Below are 16,307 nucleotides of genomic sequence, written 5' to 3' on the forward strand. Positions count from 1 at the left end.
TTTATTCTCTTTAGGACCGATGGTTCTGGCGACTGCGGAACAACGAGGTGCAGGAGGGCTACCCGATGCAGATTGAGCAGTTCTGGAAAGGTCTACCGCCCCGTATCGACGCCGCCTACGAGAGATCGGACGGCAAATTTGTATTCTTTAAGGGTATTTTAACTCCCTTCTCCTTTTCAAATGTGATATAGCCCTTTTTGCACTGCTCAGTGTTATTGTTAGCTAAGTCATGTTCGCTTTAGGTGAATAAACTTGGATTACAGAGACATACAGTACCAACTATAAAACCCCAATCTCTAACACTGTCCTTGTACATTAGTTCAATTTCCAAGCCCTGAACATGCGGATGCCCAATAGTTGAGGATTCACAATACCACTTTGACCTAGGTCATGTTCATTAGGGCACGCGACAGGAAACATGTAGCCCTTTCCTGTAGTCAAATGATCTAGTGCCCTCATGGGTGGAATGTTATTATTCCTCATAATTACTAAGCATTATTTAAAAAATTACGCCAAAAATCCGGTGTTTCTATGTCAAACAATTATATTTCAGTCTTCTGTGATGTATATAAAGTGTCATATTTGGGTGCAAACAAAACATTTCAACTCTATTTTAACAAACCTAACGCAATGGTCAATCTAAGCTCTGGCAATAGTGCTATAGGTTCGAGCTATTGTAGCTATTTTCACAACCACAATTATCAGCGCAGTTACTGGCATTGGTGCGAAAGGGCTGGGTTTTGATGAATAAACAAGTTGTGGGTGTGTCTAGGCTTAGCCCCCCACTGGCCAATCAGAACGTGCTCCATGGCTTCAAGTTGTGTATTTACAGTGTTTTATGTATTGCCTTGGAATCTACTCCAATACCAATGATAGTCCATTATAGTTTAACAGCTTACAGAAACAAAATAACAAAATGTTGATCTATCTTTGCTAAATATGTTAACCTCAACCTGTTTGCAGTCCAAATTGCACTAAGTAATTGCATGGTTTCAATGTGGAAATATATACATTGCATTCACACTGATACTGTCAATAAGCAAGATTAAATTCATTATTGATAAGGCCTAAAAAGAGTGAATAATTCTATTCAAATTCTAAACAAAATGAAACAACAACTTGCTTTAAATAGGCTATTTGTAAATACACTTACAGACAACATAATTGCTTCCTGTGGGCATACAATATTAAAATAATGCAGACTACAGAGGGTTTTACGTACATCCAAACATTTCACAGTAGCTGGACAAAGATCCAATATAAAGAGAAATAGAGAATGTCCACTCACCGTTATACTGATGTTTTACATACAGTACCAGTCAAAAGTTTGGACACACCTACTCATTCAAGGGTTTTTCTTTATTTTTACTATTTTCTACATTGTAGAATAATAGTGAAGACATCAAAACTATGAAATAACACATACGGAATGATGTAGTAACCAAAAAAGTGTTAAACAAATCAAAACATATTTTATATTTGAGATTCTTCAAAGTAGCCACCCTTTGCCTTGATGACAGCTTTGCACACTCTTGGCATTCTCTCAACCAGCTTCACCTGGAATGCTTTTCCAACAGTATTGAAGGACTTCCCACATATGCTGAGCACTTTTTGGTTGCTTTTCCTTCACTCTGCGGTCCGACTCATCCCAAACCATCTCAATTGGGTTGAGGTCAGGTGATTGTGGAGGCCAGGTCATCTGAGGCAACACTCCATCACTCTCCTTCTTGGTCAAATAGCTCTTACACAGCTTGGAGGTATGTTGGGTCATTGTCCTGTTGAAAAACAAATGATAGTCCCACTAAGTCCAAACCAGATGGGATGGCGTATCGCTGCAGAATGCTCTGGTAGCCATGCTGGTTAACTGTGTCTTGAATTCTAAATAAATCACTGACAGTGTCACCAGCAAAGCACCCCCACACATCACACCTCCTCCTCCATGCTTCACGGTGGGAACCACACATGCAGAGATCATCCGTTCACCCACTCTGCGTCTCACAAAGACACAGCGGTTGGAACCAACATTTTTTTTAAAGGACAGATTTCCACCGTTCTAATGTCCATTTCTCTTCTTATTATTGGTGTCCTTTGGTAGTGGCTTCTTTGTAGCAATTCGACCATGAAGGCCTGATTTACAGTCTCCTCTGAACAGTTGATGTTAAGATGTGTCTGTTACTTGAACTCTGTGAAGATTATTTGGGCTGCAATCTAAGGTGCAGTGAACTCTAATGAATTTATCCTCTGGGTCTTCCTTTCCTGTGGCAGTCCTCATGAGAGCCGGTTTCATCATAGCACTTTCGGTTTTTGCGACTGCACTTGAAGAAACTTTCAAAATTTTTGAAATGATTTGTCTTGACTGACCTTCATGTCTTAAAGTAATCATGGACTGTCATTTCTCTTTGCTTATTTGAGCTGTTCTTGCCATAATATGGACTTGGTATTTTACCAAATCGGGCTATCTTCTGTATACCACCCCTACATTGATTGGCTGATTGGCACAAACGCATTAAGAACGAAAGAAATTCCACAAATTAACTTTTAACAAGGCACACCTGTTAACTGAAATGCAGTAGTATGAGTAACAGCAATCTGTTAATTTTTTAAACTACAATAAATACATGTATGTAATACATGCATGTAAAATGTAAAGATATCAGAAAATCGCCATCATAAAAAAAGACAATGCATTGCATTTGCACCAGCCTTTGTTATAGAAGGCCTAGGGTAAGGGTAGCCAACAGTGGGCTTGGGTTTGAAAAATATGAAACAAAAAACAAACAATTGTTACAGGAAAATAACTTCTAAATATGAGGTTCATCGGTATTCACTGAGGTTCTCATCTCTCCTTTCATGATGAGCATGAACACATTTAGCCTACATGTAACGGTGGTCCTCCTCCTCTTCAACCGAAAAGGAGGAGTAGTGATGGAACCAAGGCGCAGCGGGTTGTGAACACATTTATTTAAAGACAAGACGAAAAAACACGAACTTCACTATAGCTAACAAAACAACAAACGGAGTAGACAGACCTGGACGACGAACTTACAAAACACGAAGAACGCACGAACAGGGAAAATAGACTACACAAAATGACGATGTACAAAAACAAACCGAACAGTCCCGTATGGTGCGACAAACACTGACACAGGAGACAACCACCCACAACGAACACTGTGAAACAACCTACCTAAATATGACTCTCAATTAGAGGAACGCCAAACACCTGCCTCTAATTAAGAGCCATACCAGGCAACCCTAAACCAACATAGAAACAGACAACATAGAATGCCCACCCAAACTCACGTCCTGACCAACTAACACATACAACAAACTAACAGAAATAGGTCAGGAACGTGACATAACCCCCCCCTTAAGGTGCGAACTCCGGGCGCACCAGCACAAAGTCTAGGGGAGGGTCTGGGTGGGCATCTGACCACGGTGGTGGCTCAGGCTCAGGGCGAGGTCCCCACCCCACCATAGTCAATCCCAGCTTACATCTCCCCCTACAAATGACCACCCTCATATTACACCCACTTAATCTTTTGGGTAACATTGAGACAAGGGGCAGCACCGGGATAGAGGGATAGCTCAGGACAGAGGGATAGCTCAGGATAGAGAGGTAGCTCAGGATAGAGAGGTAGCTCAGGATAGAGGGGCAACTCCGGACTGAAAGGCAGCTCCGGACAGAGAGACAGCTCTGGACTGAGGGGCAGTTCTGGATAAATAGCCGCTCTGGGCTGAGGGACAGCTCATGACTGGCTGACGGCTCTGGACGCTCATGGCTGGCTGACGGCTCTGGACGCTCATGGCTGGCTGACGGCTCTGGACGCTCATGGCTGGCTGACGGCTCTGGACGCTCATGGCTGGCTGACGGCTCTGGACGCTCATGGCTGGCTGACGGCTCTGGACGCTCATGGCTCACTGACGGCTCTGGCAGATCCTGTCTGGTTGGCGGCTCTGGCAGATCCTGTCTGGTTGGCGGCTCTGGCAGATCCTGTCTGGTTGGCGGCCCTGGCAGATCCTGTCTGGTTGGCGGCCCTGGCAGATCCTGTCTGGTTGGCGCCCCTGGCAGATCCTGTCTGGTTGGCGCCCCTGGCAGATCCTGTCTGGTTGGCGGCTCTGGCAGATCCTGTCTGGTTGGCGGATCTGGCAGATCCTGACTGACGAATGGCTCTAGCGGCTCCTGACTGACTAACGGCTCTGACGGCTCGGGACAGATGGGCGGCTCTAATGGCTCGGGACAGACGGATGGCTCAGACGGCGCTGGGGAGACGGATGGCTCAGATGGCGCTGTGGAGACGGATGGCTCAGATGGCGCTGCGGAGACGGATGGCTCAGATGGCGCTGCGGAGACGGATGGCTCAGACTGATCCTGTCTGGCGGAAGGCTTTGGCTGCTCCTGTCTGGCGGAAGGCTCTGTAGGCTCATGGCAGATGGGCAGTTCATGCAGGGCTTGGCAGACGGACAGTTCAGGCGCCGTTGGGCAGACGGCAGACTCTGGCCGGCTGAGACGCACTGTAGGCCTGGTGCGTGGTGCCGGATCTGGAGGCACCGGACTGGAGACACGCACTTCAAGCCTAGTGCGGGGAGCAGGGACAGGGCACACTGGATTCTCAAAGCGTACTATATGCCTGGTGCGTGGTACCGGCACTGGAGGCACCGGGCTAAGTGCACGCACATCAGGACGAGTACAGGGAGAAGGAACAGTGTGTACAGGGCTCTGGAGACGCACAAGTGGCTTAGTGCGTGGTGCCGGAACTGGAGGCACCGGACTGGAGACACGCACCATAGAGAGAGTGCATGGAGGAGGAACAGGGCTCTGGAAACGCACTGGAAGCCTGGTGCGTGGTGTAGGCACTGGTGGTACTGGGCTGGGGCGGGGAGGTAGCGCCGGAAATACCGGACCGTGCAGGCGTATTGGCTCCCTTGAGCACTGAGCCTGCCCAACCTTACCTGGCTGAATGCTTCCCGTCGCCTGACCAGTGCGGGGAGGTGGAATAACCCGCACCGGGCTATGTAGGCGAACCAGGGAAACCATGCGTAAGGCTGGTGCCATATAAGCCGGCCCAAGGAGACGTACTGGTGGCCAGATATGTAGAGCCGGCTTCATGGCACTTGGCTCAATGCTCAATCTAGCCCTACCAGTGCGGGGAGGTGGAATAACCCGCACCGGGCTATGCACACGTACAGGAGACACCGTGCGCTCTACTGCGTAACACGGCGTCTGCCCGTACTCCCGCTCTCCACGGTTAGCCTGGGAAGTGGGCGCAGGTCTCCTACCTGCCCATGGCCCACTACCTCTTAGCCCCCCCCCAAGAAATTTTTGGGTGGTACTCACGGGCTTTTCGGGCTTCCGTGCTAGACGTGTCCCCTCATAACGCCAGTTCCCTTCTCCGGTTGTCTCTGCTCTCCTCAGTGCCTCCAGCTGTTCCCATGGGAGGCGATCCCTTCCAACCAGGATCTCCTCCCATGTGTAGCAACCTTTACCGTCCAAAACATCGTCCCAAGTCCATTCCTCCTTCTTGCGCTGTCCCTTCCTCCGATTACACCGCTGCTTGATTCTGGATTGGTGGGTAGTTCTGTAACGGTGGTCCTCCTCCTCTTCAACCGAAAAGGAGGAGTAGTGATGGAACCAAGGCGCAGCGGGTTGTGAACACATCGTTTATTTAAAGACAAGACGAAAAAACACGAACTTCACTATAGCTAACAAAACAACAAACGGAGTAGACAGACCTGGACGACGAACTTACAAAACACGAAGAACGCACGAACAGGGAAAATAGACTACACAAAATGACGATGTACAAAAACAAACCGAACAGTCCCGTATGGTGCGACAAACACTGACACAGGAGACAACCACCCACAACGAACACTGTGAAACAACCTACCTAAATATGACTCTCAATTAGAGGAACGCCAAACACCTGCCTCTAATTAAGAGCCATACCAGGCAACCCTAAACCAACATAGAAACAGACAACATAGAATGCCCACCCAAACTCACGTCCTGACCAACTAACACATACAACAAACTAACAGAAATAGGTCAGGAACGTGACACTACATCATGGAGGGGGTTTTACGCACATCCAAAGCATAGCTAAAATAATGTAACGTCAGCTCACTGTATTGCTCCTCTCAAACTTTGTATTTTAATAATTCTTTAGTGATTTAAGATTTATTTCCAAGCAGTCTCACGAGCCAAACACTTTATCGACGGTTTTGACTAGCCTACTTGACTACATTTGGCAGGACAAAAAGAAAACAGACTTATTTGAGAGGGGGGGCGCTATGCTTTGTTTTTAATAAAATAAAATGGGTATACATAAATATGAAGTATACAGGCACCAAATCACATCTTGTTCCATGAGCATATGGGGCTGTGCGTGTCAGGGCTAGATAGGCTGCGTTTCCGCTGTCACAACTAATGTCATAACCAACTGCGTTACCGCTAAAACCAGATTTGGTTGGTCTTAAATATCCCTACCAGCGCTGCCTGAAATTAGCACTTTGGATCATTAAGGACGTGCCTCAAATATTTCCACCCCTTCCATCTGAGCACAAGCATGCTGATGTTAGACAGGTAAATTGCTAAACCTGGTGTTAAGGCTGGAACATGCCAGTGCGCCAGTTTTTACATGCTGAAATTGCAAACTAACATGTGTGACACTTGCGCCGACTTAACGCCAGGCGAAAATAGAGCCCTATGTCTTACATGGCACAGGTGTCTTCTTATTTTTAAGCCCATAACCATGTGTGTGAGGTGTATACTTTTGTTTCAAAGTAGATTTGTTTAAAACTACCAAGAAACACTGAGACCCTGATCTAGCTCACTTCAGTAGAAGGTTAAAAAAGGTTTTGCAGTGGAAAATGAAAATAGTTTGAGATAATCTTCCCGTTTCAGTCGGTTTTCCTCTGTTTAGTGCCTAATTAACATGACCCTGTTGTTGTTTACCCCACAGGTGACAAGTACTGGGTATTCAAAGAGGTGACTGCTGAGCCCGGGTACCCCCAGAGTCTGGTGGAGCTGGGTAACTGTCTCCCTAAGGACGGCATTGACACAGCACTGCGCTGGGAGCCCGTGGGCAAAACCTACTTCTTCAAAGGGGACCAGTACTGGCGCTACAACGAGGAGAAACGCATGGCCGACCCCGGCTACCCCAAACCCATCACTGTGTGGAAGGGCATCCCCGAGGCGCCGCAGGGAGCCTTCGTCAGCAGGGAGGGCTGTAAGTATAATTTTCCACAGACCATGTGGCTACCGCCTGGAAGCATGCAGAGGGACAGGGGTTTGGGTTAATTCCATCTCAATAACGTCAATTCGGGAAGTAATTTGAAATGCCAATTATTTTCATTGGGGAATTGGAATTTCTGTTTACTTTATGAATTAACTACATTTGGTACTGTAATTGCTATTACAGTAACAAAGCACTTAGACTGTTATCGTAGTGACGTGCATAAGCTGTAATTGCACATTTGAAACAATAATTGAAGTCTTACAATACCAACATTGCACTTTTATTTTTGTCTTATCAGAAGGCCCCATTTACAACTTGCGCGAACATGTGGGTTTTGTGATCAAAGTTTTCTGTGTTTACACATGGTATTAAAATATCTGTCCACATTGTTTTCCTGTTGACCAGATATCCCGGTGCCTCCCTTTATGCATATTATTTAACAGATATGTTTTCAAAATAATATGAATGCATTTATTTTAAGACAATTATTGATGCCTGTCAATGATTTTAGAGGCTGGTATAATGATGATTTTAATGGTTTGACAATCGAGATCTGGGTCCCTGTCACGATCGTCTTCTGGATAGACTGAGGACCAAGGCGCAGCGCGTGGAAAGTACATCTTCTTTATTTAAAGGAAGAAGACGAAAAACGAAACGAACACTAAACAAAACAACAAAACAGACGACCGTGAAGCTATACAAAACATAAGTGCTGACACTAAACAATTAGACATAGACAATTCCCCACAAACAGCTAAAGCCTATGGTTGCCTTAAATATGGCTCCCAATCAGAGACAACAATAACCAGCTGTCTCTAATTGAGACCCAATTCAGGCAACCATAGACTTTCCTAGAACCTACACTCAACCATAGACACAGCTAGACACCTTCACTCAACACAAACCCATACACTACACCCAACACCCCCTTTACCATATAACCACCCAAAACTCAAACATTCCCCATGTCACACCCTGACCTAACTAAAATAATAAAGAAAACAAAGAATACTAAGGCCAGGGCGTGACATAACCCCCCCCTTAAGGTGCGAACTCCGGGCGCACCAGCACAAAGTCTAGGGGAGGGTCTGGGTGGGCTTCCTTCCACGGCGGCGGCGCCGGCACTGGTCGTGGTCCCCACCCCAGTCACTACCCGCCTCCGTAGCCTCCTCCAAATGGCCACCCTCCACCTTAACCCCACTGGATTAAGGGGCAGCACCGGACTAAGGGGCAGCACCGGACTAAGGGGCAGCACCGGACTAAGGTAGCTCAGGACAGAGATATAGCTAAGGACAGAGAGGTAGGTCAGGATAGAGGGGCAACTCCGGACTGAAAGGCAGCTCCGGACAGAGAGACAGCTCTGGACTGAGGGGCAGCTCATGGCTGGCTGACAGCTCTGGACGCTCATGGCTGGCTGACGGTTCTGGACGCTCATGGCTGGCTGACGGCTCTGGACGCTCATGGCTGGCTGACGGCTCTGGACGCTCATGGCTGGCTGACGGCTCTGGACGCTCATGGCTGGCTGACGGCTCTGGACGCTCATGGCTGGCTGACGGCTCTGGACGCTCATGGCTGGCTGACGGCTCTGGACGCTCATGGCTGGCTGACGGCTCTGGACGCTCATGGCTGGCTGGCGGCTCTGGCAGATCCTGTCTGGTTGGCGGCTCTGGCAGATCCTGTCTGGTTGGCGGCTCTGGCAGATCCTGTCTGGTTGGCGGCTCTGGCAGATCCTGTCTGGTTGGCGGCTCTGGCAGATCCTGACTGACTAACGGCTCAGACGGCGCTGGGGAGACGGATGGCTCAGACGGCGCTGGGGAGACGGATGGCTCAGACGGCGCTGGGGAGACGGATGGCTCAGACGGCGCTGGGGAGACGGATGGCTCAGACGGCGCTGGGGAGACGGATGGCTCAGACGGCGCTGGGGAGACGGATGGCTCAGACGGCGCTGGGGAGACGGATGGCTCAGACGGCGCTGGGGAGACGGATGGCTCAGACGGCGCTGGGGAGACGGATGGCTCAGACGGCGCTGGGGAGACGGATGGCTCTGGCCGGATGAGGCGCACTGTAGACCTGGTGCGTGGTGCCGGAACTGGAGGCACCGGGCTAAGGACACGCACCCTCAAGCTAGTGCGGGGAGAAGGAACAGGGCATACTGGACCCTGGGGACGCACATTAGGCCTAGTGCGTGGTGCCGGAACTGGTCGTACCGGGCTGGGGACACGCATCTCAGGGCGAGTGCGGGGAGAAGGAACAGTGCGTACAGGGCTCTGGAGACGCACAGGTGGCTTAGTGCGTGGTGCCGGAACTGGAGGCACTGGGCTGGAGACACGCACCATAGGGAGAGTGCGTGGAGGAGGAACAGGGCTCTGAAAACGCACTGGAAGCCTGGTGCGTGGTGTAGGCACTGGTGGTACTGGGCTGGGACAGGAAGGTGGCGCCGGAAATACCGGACCGTGTAGGCGTACTGGCTCCCTTGAGCATTGAGCCTGCCCAACCTTACCTGGTTGAATGCTCCCCGTTGCCCGACCAGTGCGGAGAGGTGGAATAACCCGCACCGGGCTATGCACACGTACAGGAGACACCATGCGCTCTACTGCGTAACACGGTGTCTGCCCGTACTCTCGCTCTCCACGGTAAGTACAGGGAGTGGGCGCAGGTCTCCTACCTGACTTCGCCACTCTCCCTTCTAGCCCCCCCCCCCCAAGAAATTTTTAGGGTTTACTCACAGGCTTCCGTGCTAGACACGTCCCCTCATAACGCCGGTTCCTCTCTCCGGTTTCCTCCACTCTCCGAGCTGACTCCAGCTGTTCCCATGAGAGGCGATCCTTTCCAGCCAGGATCTCCTCCCATGTGTAGCAACCCTTGCCGTTCAACACATCCTCCCATGTCCATTCCTCCTTCGTGCGCTGTCTCTCTCTCCCCTTACACCGCTGCTTGATCCTTTGGTGGTGGGGAATTCTGTCACGATCGTCTTCTGGATAGACTGAGGACCAAGGCGCAGTGCGTGGAAAGTACATCTTCTTTATTTAAAGGAAGAAGACGAAAAACGAAACGAACACTATACAAAACAACAAAACAGACGACCGTGAAGCTATACAAAACATAAGTGCTGACACTAAACACTTAGACATAGACAATTCCCCACAAACAGCTAAAGCCTATGGTTGCCTTAAATATGTCTCCCAATCAGAGACAACAATAACCAGCTGTCTCTAATTGAGACCCAATTCAGGCAACCATAGACTTTCCTAGAACCTACACTCAACCATAGACACAGCTAGACACCTTCACTCAACACAAACCCATACACTACACCCAACACCCCCTTTACCATATAACCACCCAAAACACAAACATTCCCCATGTCACACCCTGACCTAACTAAAATAATAAAGAAAACAAAGAATACTAAGGCCAGGGCGTGACAGTCCCTGACTACCTCTGGAGTAAAGTACCAATGTATAGTCAGCCTACTAAATATGTATACAGAATATTCATCAAGCACAAGGTAAATATTATATGAGATCGAGCTTAAAATGTGTTGACAACACATTCGTAACACAGCAGAAAATAGCTGAAGTTCATCATGTACACACTAAAACATTAGGGTTCCTCAAGGGCTCTTTGGGAAGGGTGATGGTTCTATGTGGAACCTTACTGAAACAAAGGAATCTTTCCTCTTTTAGTGATAATTAAAATGTAGAGGCGGCAGCTCATTAGAATATTTTGGGGCATGGTTTGTTCACAGCTCTTTTTGTGCTACCGTGAGTGAGTGTCATTACAGTTTATTTAATCTGTTGTGTTATGCTAGTACATGTTATAACTATGGCCAGTGACAGTGTCTTGTGAAAGACTCATGTATGTCCTTGTGTCAATTGAGAACTGTTGACTCAGTAGTTTTCAATTCTCTCCTCGGGGATCCCAAGCCGTTCCCAGAGCTAGCACACCTGATTCAACTTGTTAATAAGCACAATAATAAAAGCAATGGTATTTTAACAATATAATTTGGCTATTAAACCAAAATAAAAACATGTTTGGTTCTACAAAGAGCCTTTGAGATTGAGAAAGGTTCTTTATAGAACCATTCTCCATAAAGGTTTTATAAGGAACCATCAAAAGGGTTCTATATAGCCCCAAAAAGGGTTGTAACCATAGCGGAACCCTTTTTTGGTGCCATATAGAAATTAATGAATGGGTTCTTTTATAGCAACATACATGTTCCATTTAGAACCTTATGAGCATGGTTCTTTATAGAACCTTCAAAAAAGGCTCCATATAGCACCAAAAAGGGGGTCCCTATGGTTTCAAGCCAAAGCACCCTTATTTGGAACTTTATAGAGCCATTTGTTTTTAGTGTGTATTTATGAAGTCTCAGCAGCTTGTGTGAGTCAGAATTGCTCACCGTTCTCTGAGATGCTGTCGGCTAATATTAACCCATCAGTGAGAGCCATGTCAACATCAGATAAGTGGCCCTTCTGGCCAGAGGGCTGTCGCTGAACTGTTGGCCGTCTGTGTCCGAGGACTGTTTGTGCCATGAGTGTAGTGGAATTGGCGGTGTCAGGGTCAGAGGGTTTACCCAGCCAGGGGCCTCAGCCCCGCCACTCATTTGTGCTGCTCTAGTGAAAAAACGCTGCACTGCCTCGGCACCTCCCGGGAGACTTCCTCTGGAAGGAACTATCATCACTTTTTGCGAGTCATGTCACAACCTCCTGAAACACATTCCACAGAGGACTTGAGAACATGAGAGGTGGAAATCAGAGGGGGTGGCATGGTCCATTTGGCTAGTCCGTCCACTAGCCTGTAGCTCAGCCATTTTCTTAAGGGATCTGGAGGTGCTGTTTTGGACGGCAGCAGAAGGGAGTACTTCATCAATCAGTAGCCTCCAGGGTTTCTGTCGTCCTCTGATTGCCACACATTCTCAATCAGTGTGCCTTTTCTCCCAGGCATTGCATAGTACAGAGAACTACCCCTCCAAAACAAACAGGGCATTTAGAAAGTTATGGTTTGGAGACTGCATTTTCGGTTGTAGAGCTTTGATAGCATACCATTATGATATGACAAATGGTAGATAATCAGGTACAGTATTTATTTGCACAGGGGAATGTTTGAGTAGCCTGATTACCAATCCACATCGCTCCTGGCCAAACGCCACGCCCACTAGCGTTTCTTCTCCACAATGGAATGTGTGGAGAATGTATGGCGTGAGTGATAGAGCAGCAGAGTTAAATTCAGGATGAGTTGTCAGGCAAAATGTTTGAGGTGTTAGATTTGCAAACTGTACAAGTCAATCTGTTAGATACAAATGAATTTGTACTTTTGCTCTCTTTTCCCCTCTTTAGTTTATACCTATTTCTACAAAGGGAAGGACTACTGGAAGTTTGACAACCAGAAGCTGACCGTTGAGCCCGGCTACCCCAAGTCTATTGTCAATGACTGGATGGGCTGCCACCAATCAGACATGGAGAAGAACAAGGACCGGCAGCTTCCCCACGATGATGTGGACATCATGGTGACCATCAATGACGTGCACAGCACTGTCAACGCCATCGCTGTGGTGATTCCCTGCATCCTGTCGCTGTGCATCCTGGTCCTGGTCTACACCATCTTCCAGTTCAAAAACAAAGGGGTGCAACAGAACGTCACCTACTACAAACATCCTGTCCAGGAGTGGGTATGACAGGCTTAGGCAGCGCGCCGCCGCTTATGATACGAAACTGCTCTGAGAGGGCTACAAAAACTCTGAGCACCATGTGACCAGTGCCTGTCTTGCACAAACCCTTTGCGAGAAGGGAAGGAGGGGGATTAAGTTACTCCCTTTCATCCCCTGTCAAGGACCTCTAGATGAACATCGCCAAAATTGAGTATGTTGAATATTAGCATGAGGCGATGCATAGGACGCTGGGAGGCTTTGAGGGTAAGGACAGAGCACAGCAAATCAGATTTCTCTGCCTTTTGCGCCTCGTCTATCTGTTGTCCATTCTTATCTGGCTGTTTCAGTGGGGGTTGTCACACATACTTTACCTCGATGGGACTCCTATACACTTTTTTCTCAGGGGGAGAGAGAGGGGGAGCCTACCCTCACATAGCCAGGTACCAGTAATCTGTCTGAGTCCAGTATCAACTTGTACATGAACTTCAAGTATTATCAAGTCAAACAAGATATTTAAAGAAAAAAATTAAACTTGAACAAAAAATGTATTAGAAAGGCCATAGAAAAGAATACCAAGGATATCTGTGGATCATTTAATCTTTTCTGTTAGAGAGCTTTGAGTTATCAAGAGAAGAAACTTTGTACATCGCAAATGATAAATGTCTTCATACCCAGACCTCTGCCTCTAGCGATGGACTCACCTAAGCTAGAGGACTGAGACTACAAGTATGTCTGTTGAAGGACCACCGCTATACCAACATCCCCCAGCACAGACTCCCTGCTCCTCTGTCTGGACCAAGGGGCGTAGGGGAGAGCGAGTTAGCATTTAAAGACATTGGTCACAGTTATCTTTCTTAGAATTATACTTAGTTTTTCTTTTCTTTTTTACATGCCCCAAGGCGTAGAGGAGTACCTATGCCCGTTTCAATAGGCTAAGCACGTCAGACCAACATTGACTAGGCACAATGAACTGCTGTTGAGGCAGCCTGAATTCAACTCCATACCCCTCTTCATTCCTCCTTATTTCTCTCTTCCTCCAACTGTGTCGCTCTCTCTTTGTATACAGTGCCCTCCGTAATGATTGGGAGAGTGAAGCATTTTTTCTTCTTTTGTCTCCTCTATACTCCAAAAGTTTGGATTTGAAATCAAACAATGACTGAGGTTAAAGTGCAGACTGACCGCTTTAATTTGAGGGTATTTTCAATCATATCAGGTGAACGGTTAAGAACTTACAGCACTTTTTGTACGTATTGCCCCCATTTTAGGGCACCAAAAGTATTGGGACAAATTCATGTGTATTAAAGTAGTAAAAAGTTAAGTATTTGGTCCCATATTCATAACACTGCAATGGCTTGTGACTCTACACATTTGTTGGATGCATTTGCTGTTTCTTTTGGTTGTGTTTCAGATTATTTTGTTCCCAATAGAAATAAATGGTAAATACTCTATTGTGTCATTTTGGAGTTAGTTTTATTGTAAATAAGAATAGAATATGTTTCTAGAAAGTTACAACGCACAAATATCATACCCTCCCTAAAAAAATGCTAACCCCCCTGTTATTCTAATGGTGAGAGGTTAGCATGTCTTGGGGGTATGATATTTGTGTATCTGTAACTTTCTCACTTTTCATTATTCACGATTCATACCCTCAAATTAAAGATGACAGTCTGCACTTTAACCTCATAGTCATTGTTTGATTTCAAATCCAAACTTTTGGAGTATAGAGACAAAAATGTTAAAAATGCTTCACTGTCCCAATCATTACGGAGGGCACTGTATCTAACACCCTACATTTCATTGAAATGCTGTCCTCATGATCTAATTTACAGTTTTGTTTTTAACCTCGCTTTCAATAGGAAAGATGTTCAATGGGAAAGTGATGTTTAAAAGAAAGATCCAGGTAGAGTCTTTCTGCACTGGGGTGCATTGGGTACACTGGAGTAATTACCATACTTTGTCTATCTCTGTAGGGCAGGGCAGGATTTCCTGAGTTCAGCTGTTTCTTACCCTGATAAAAACAAATACACAGATGACCCATGATAAAAGCAAAGTTATTTCATACGTTCCATTCATTTCCCTGTATTTCTATTCACTGCTTTTGCTACAGTAGAGAATTATCATGTATTCATCTCACCCAGATAATAATGTCAATGCAGTTGCCAAGACTGAAACCAGATACAGCTGTAGGATCTTAAATCTGATCTTTTGTTGCAGAGAATTTTCCTGTACAGTAGGGAATGCAAACTTTGTTTATTTTAGGTTTTAAAAACGCCTCTAAAGTTTGTAATTTCCAGAAACATCTACAAAAATATCCGTTAATTATAATCCACATAATTCATATTTCCCATTGCTTCAGGATTCTTTTCCTGCTGTAGCAAACTGTCTCAAATTAAGATCCAGGATTAAGATCTGTGTAGTCCTTGATACTGTATTTTCCGACTTAATTCTGACCCCAATGGGGTTTGGTACCACACATCAAACATGTAGTCTTTAGATTTTTTTATTGACTTTTAAAAGTTTTTTTTATTTGCTTTATTTGCTGTTGAAATGATGTATTATTATTAGCGAATATCCCACTCTGGTTGTATGTATCCTATCGAGCTAGCCTAAAAATGAATATACATTTTTTGCAATCACAAATATGAGGAATCTGTTGAAAGGAGACTTGATTTTGTCATTTTGTCATTGCATTGACAATCTGTCAAATTGTTCGCTGTTGTTAAAAGGTTTTGCTTATTTAAATGATGAAACATGACGTGACTTGTCTCATTTATACTGAACAAAAAGATAAACGCAACATGGAACAATTTCAAAGATTTTACTGAGTTACAGTTCATATAAGGAAATCAGTCAATTGAAATTAACAAATTATGCCCTAATCTATGGATGTCATATGACTGGGAATACACTAGATAGGGGCGTGGATCAGAAAACCAGTAAGTATTTGGTGTGACAACCATATGCCTCAAGCATCGCGACACATGTCCTTCGCATAGAGTTGATCAGGCTGTTGATTGTGGCCTGTGGAATGTTGTCCCACTCCTCTTCAATAGCTGTGCAAAGTTATTGGCAGGCCATGGAAGAACTGGGACATTTTCAGCTTCCAGGAATTGTGTACAGATCCTTGCGACATGGAGCCGTGCATTATCATGAGGTGATGGCGGCGGATGAATGACACCACAATGGGCTTCAGGATCTCGTCATGGTATCTCTGTGCGTTCAAATTGCCATAGAATTTTTTTTTATGTGTTTGTTGTCCGTAACTTATGCCTGCCCATACTGTGACAATCCTCTTCAAGGTTAGGAGTGTTAGTACACAAATTAAGCGTGAGACCGACACAAAATCAATGTTTGTTTCTCCGGCCTGGACCGACCAGGCCGCAGGCGTGATCGAGGATAGCAGGGTTCGGTACAGA

At 46.3% G+C, this 16,307-nt stretch overlaps 1 protein-coding gene across 2 annotated transcripts in view; it reads left to right on the top strand.

Moving 5' to 3' along the window:
* mmp24 (matrix metallopeptidase 24) overlaps window positions 1-15,646 on the top strand; it is a 98,696-nt gene extending 83,050 nt beyond the window's left edge. For both annotated transcript variants that reach the window (XM_055907661.1, XM_055907653.1), the window contains exons 7-9: window positions 15-153; window positions 6,966-7,232; window positions 12,581-15,646. In XM_055907661.1, coding sequence (XP_055763636.1) covers window positions 15-153; window positions 6,966-7,232; window positions 12,581-12,918 — 744 coding nt within the window. In that variant the 3' untranslated portion in view covers window positions 12,919-15,646. The remainder of the gene's footprint in view (window positions 1-14; window positions 154-6,965; window positions 7,233-12,580) is intronic.
* The last annotated feature ends 661 nt before the right edge of the window (window positions 15,647-16,307 follow it).

The sequence above is a fragment of the Salvelinus fontinalis genome, chromosome 3, assembly GCF_029448725.1.
Source record: "Salvelinus fontinalis isolate EN_2023a chromosome 3, ASM2944872v1, whole genome shotgun sequence".
In the NCBI taxonomy this organism is placed as follows: Eukaryota; Metazoa; Chordata; class Actinopteri; order Salmoniformes; family Salmonidae; genus Salvelinus; species Salvelinus fontinalis.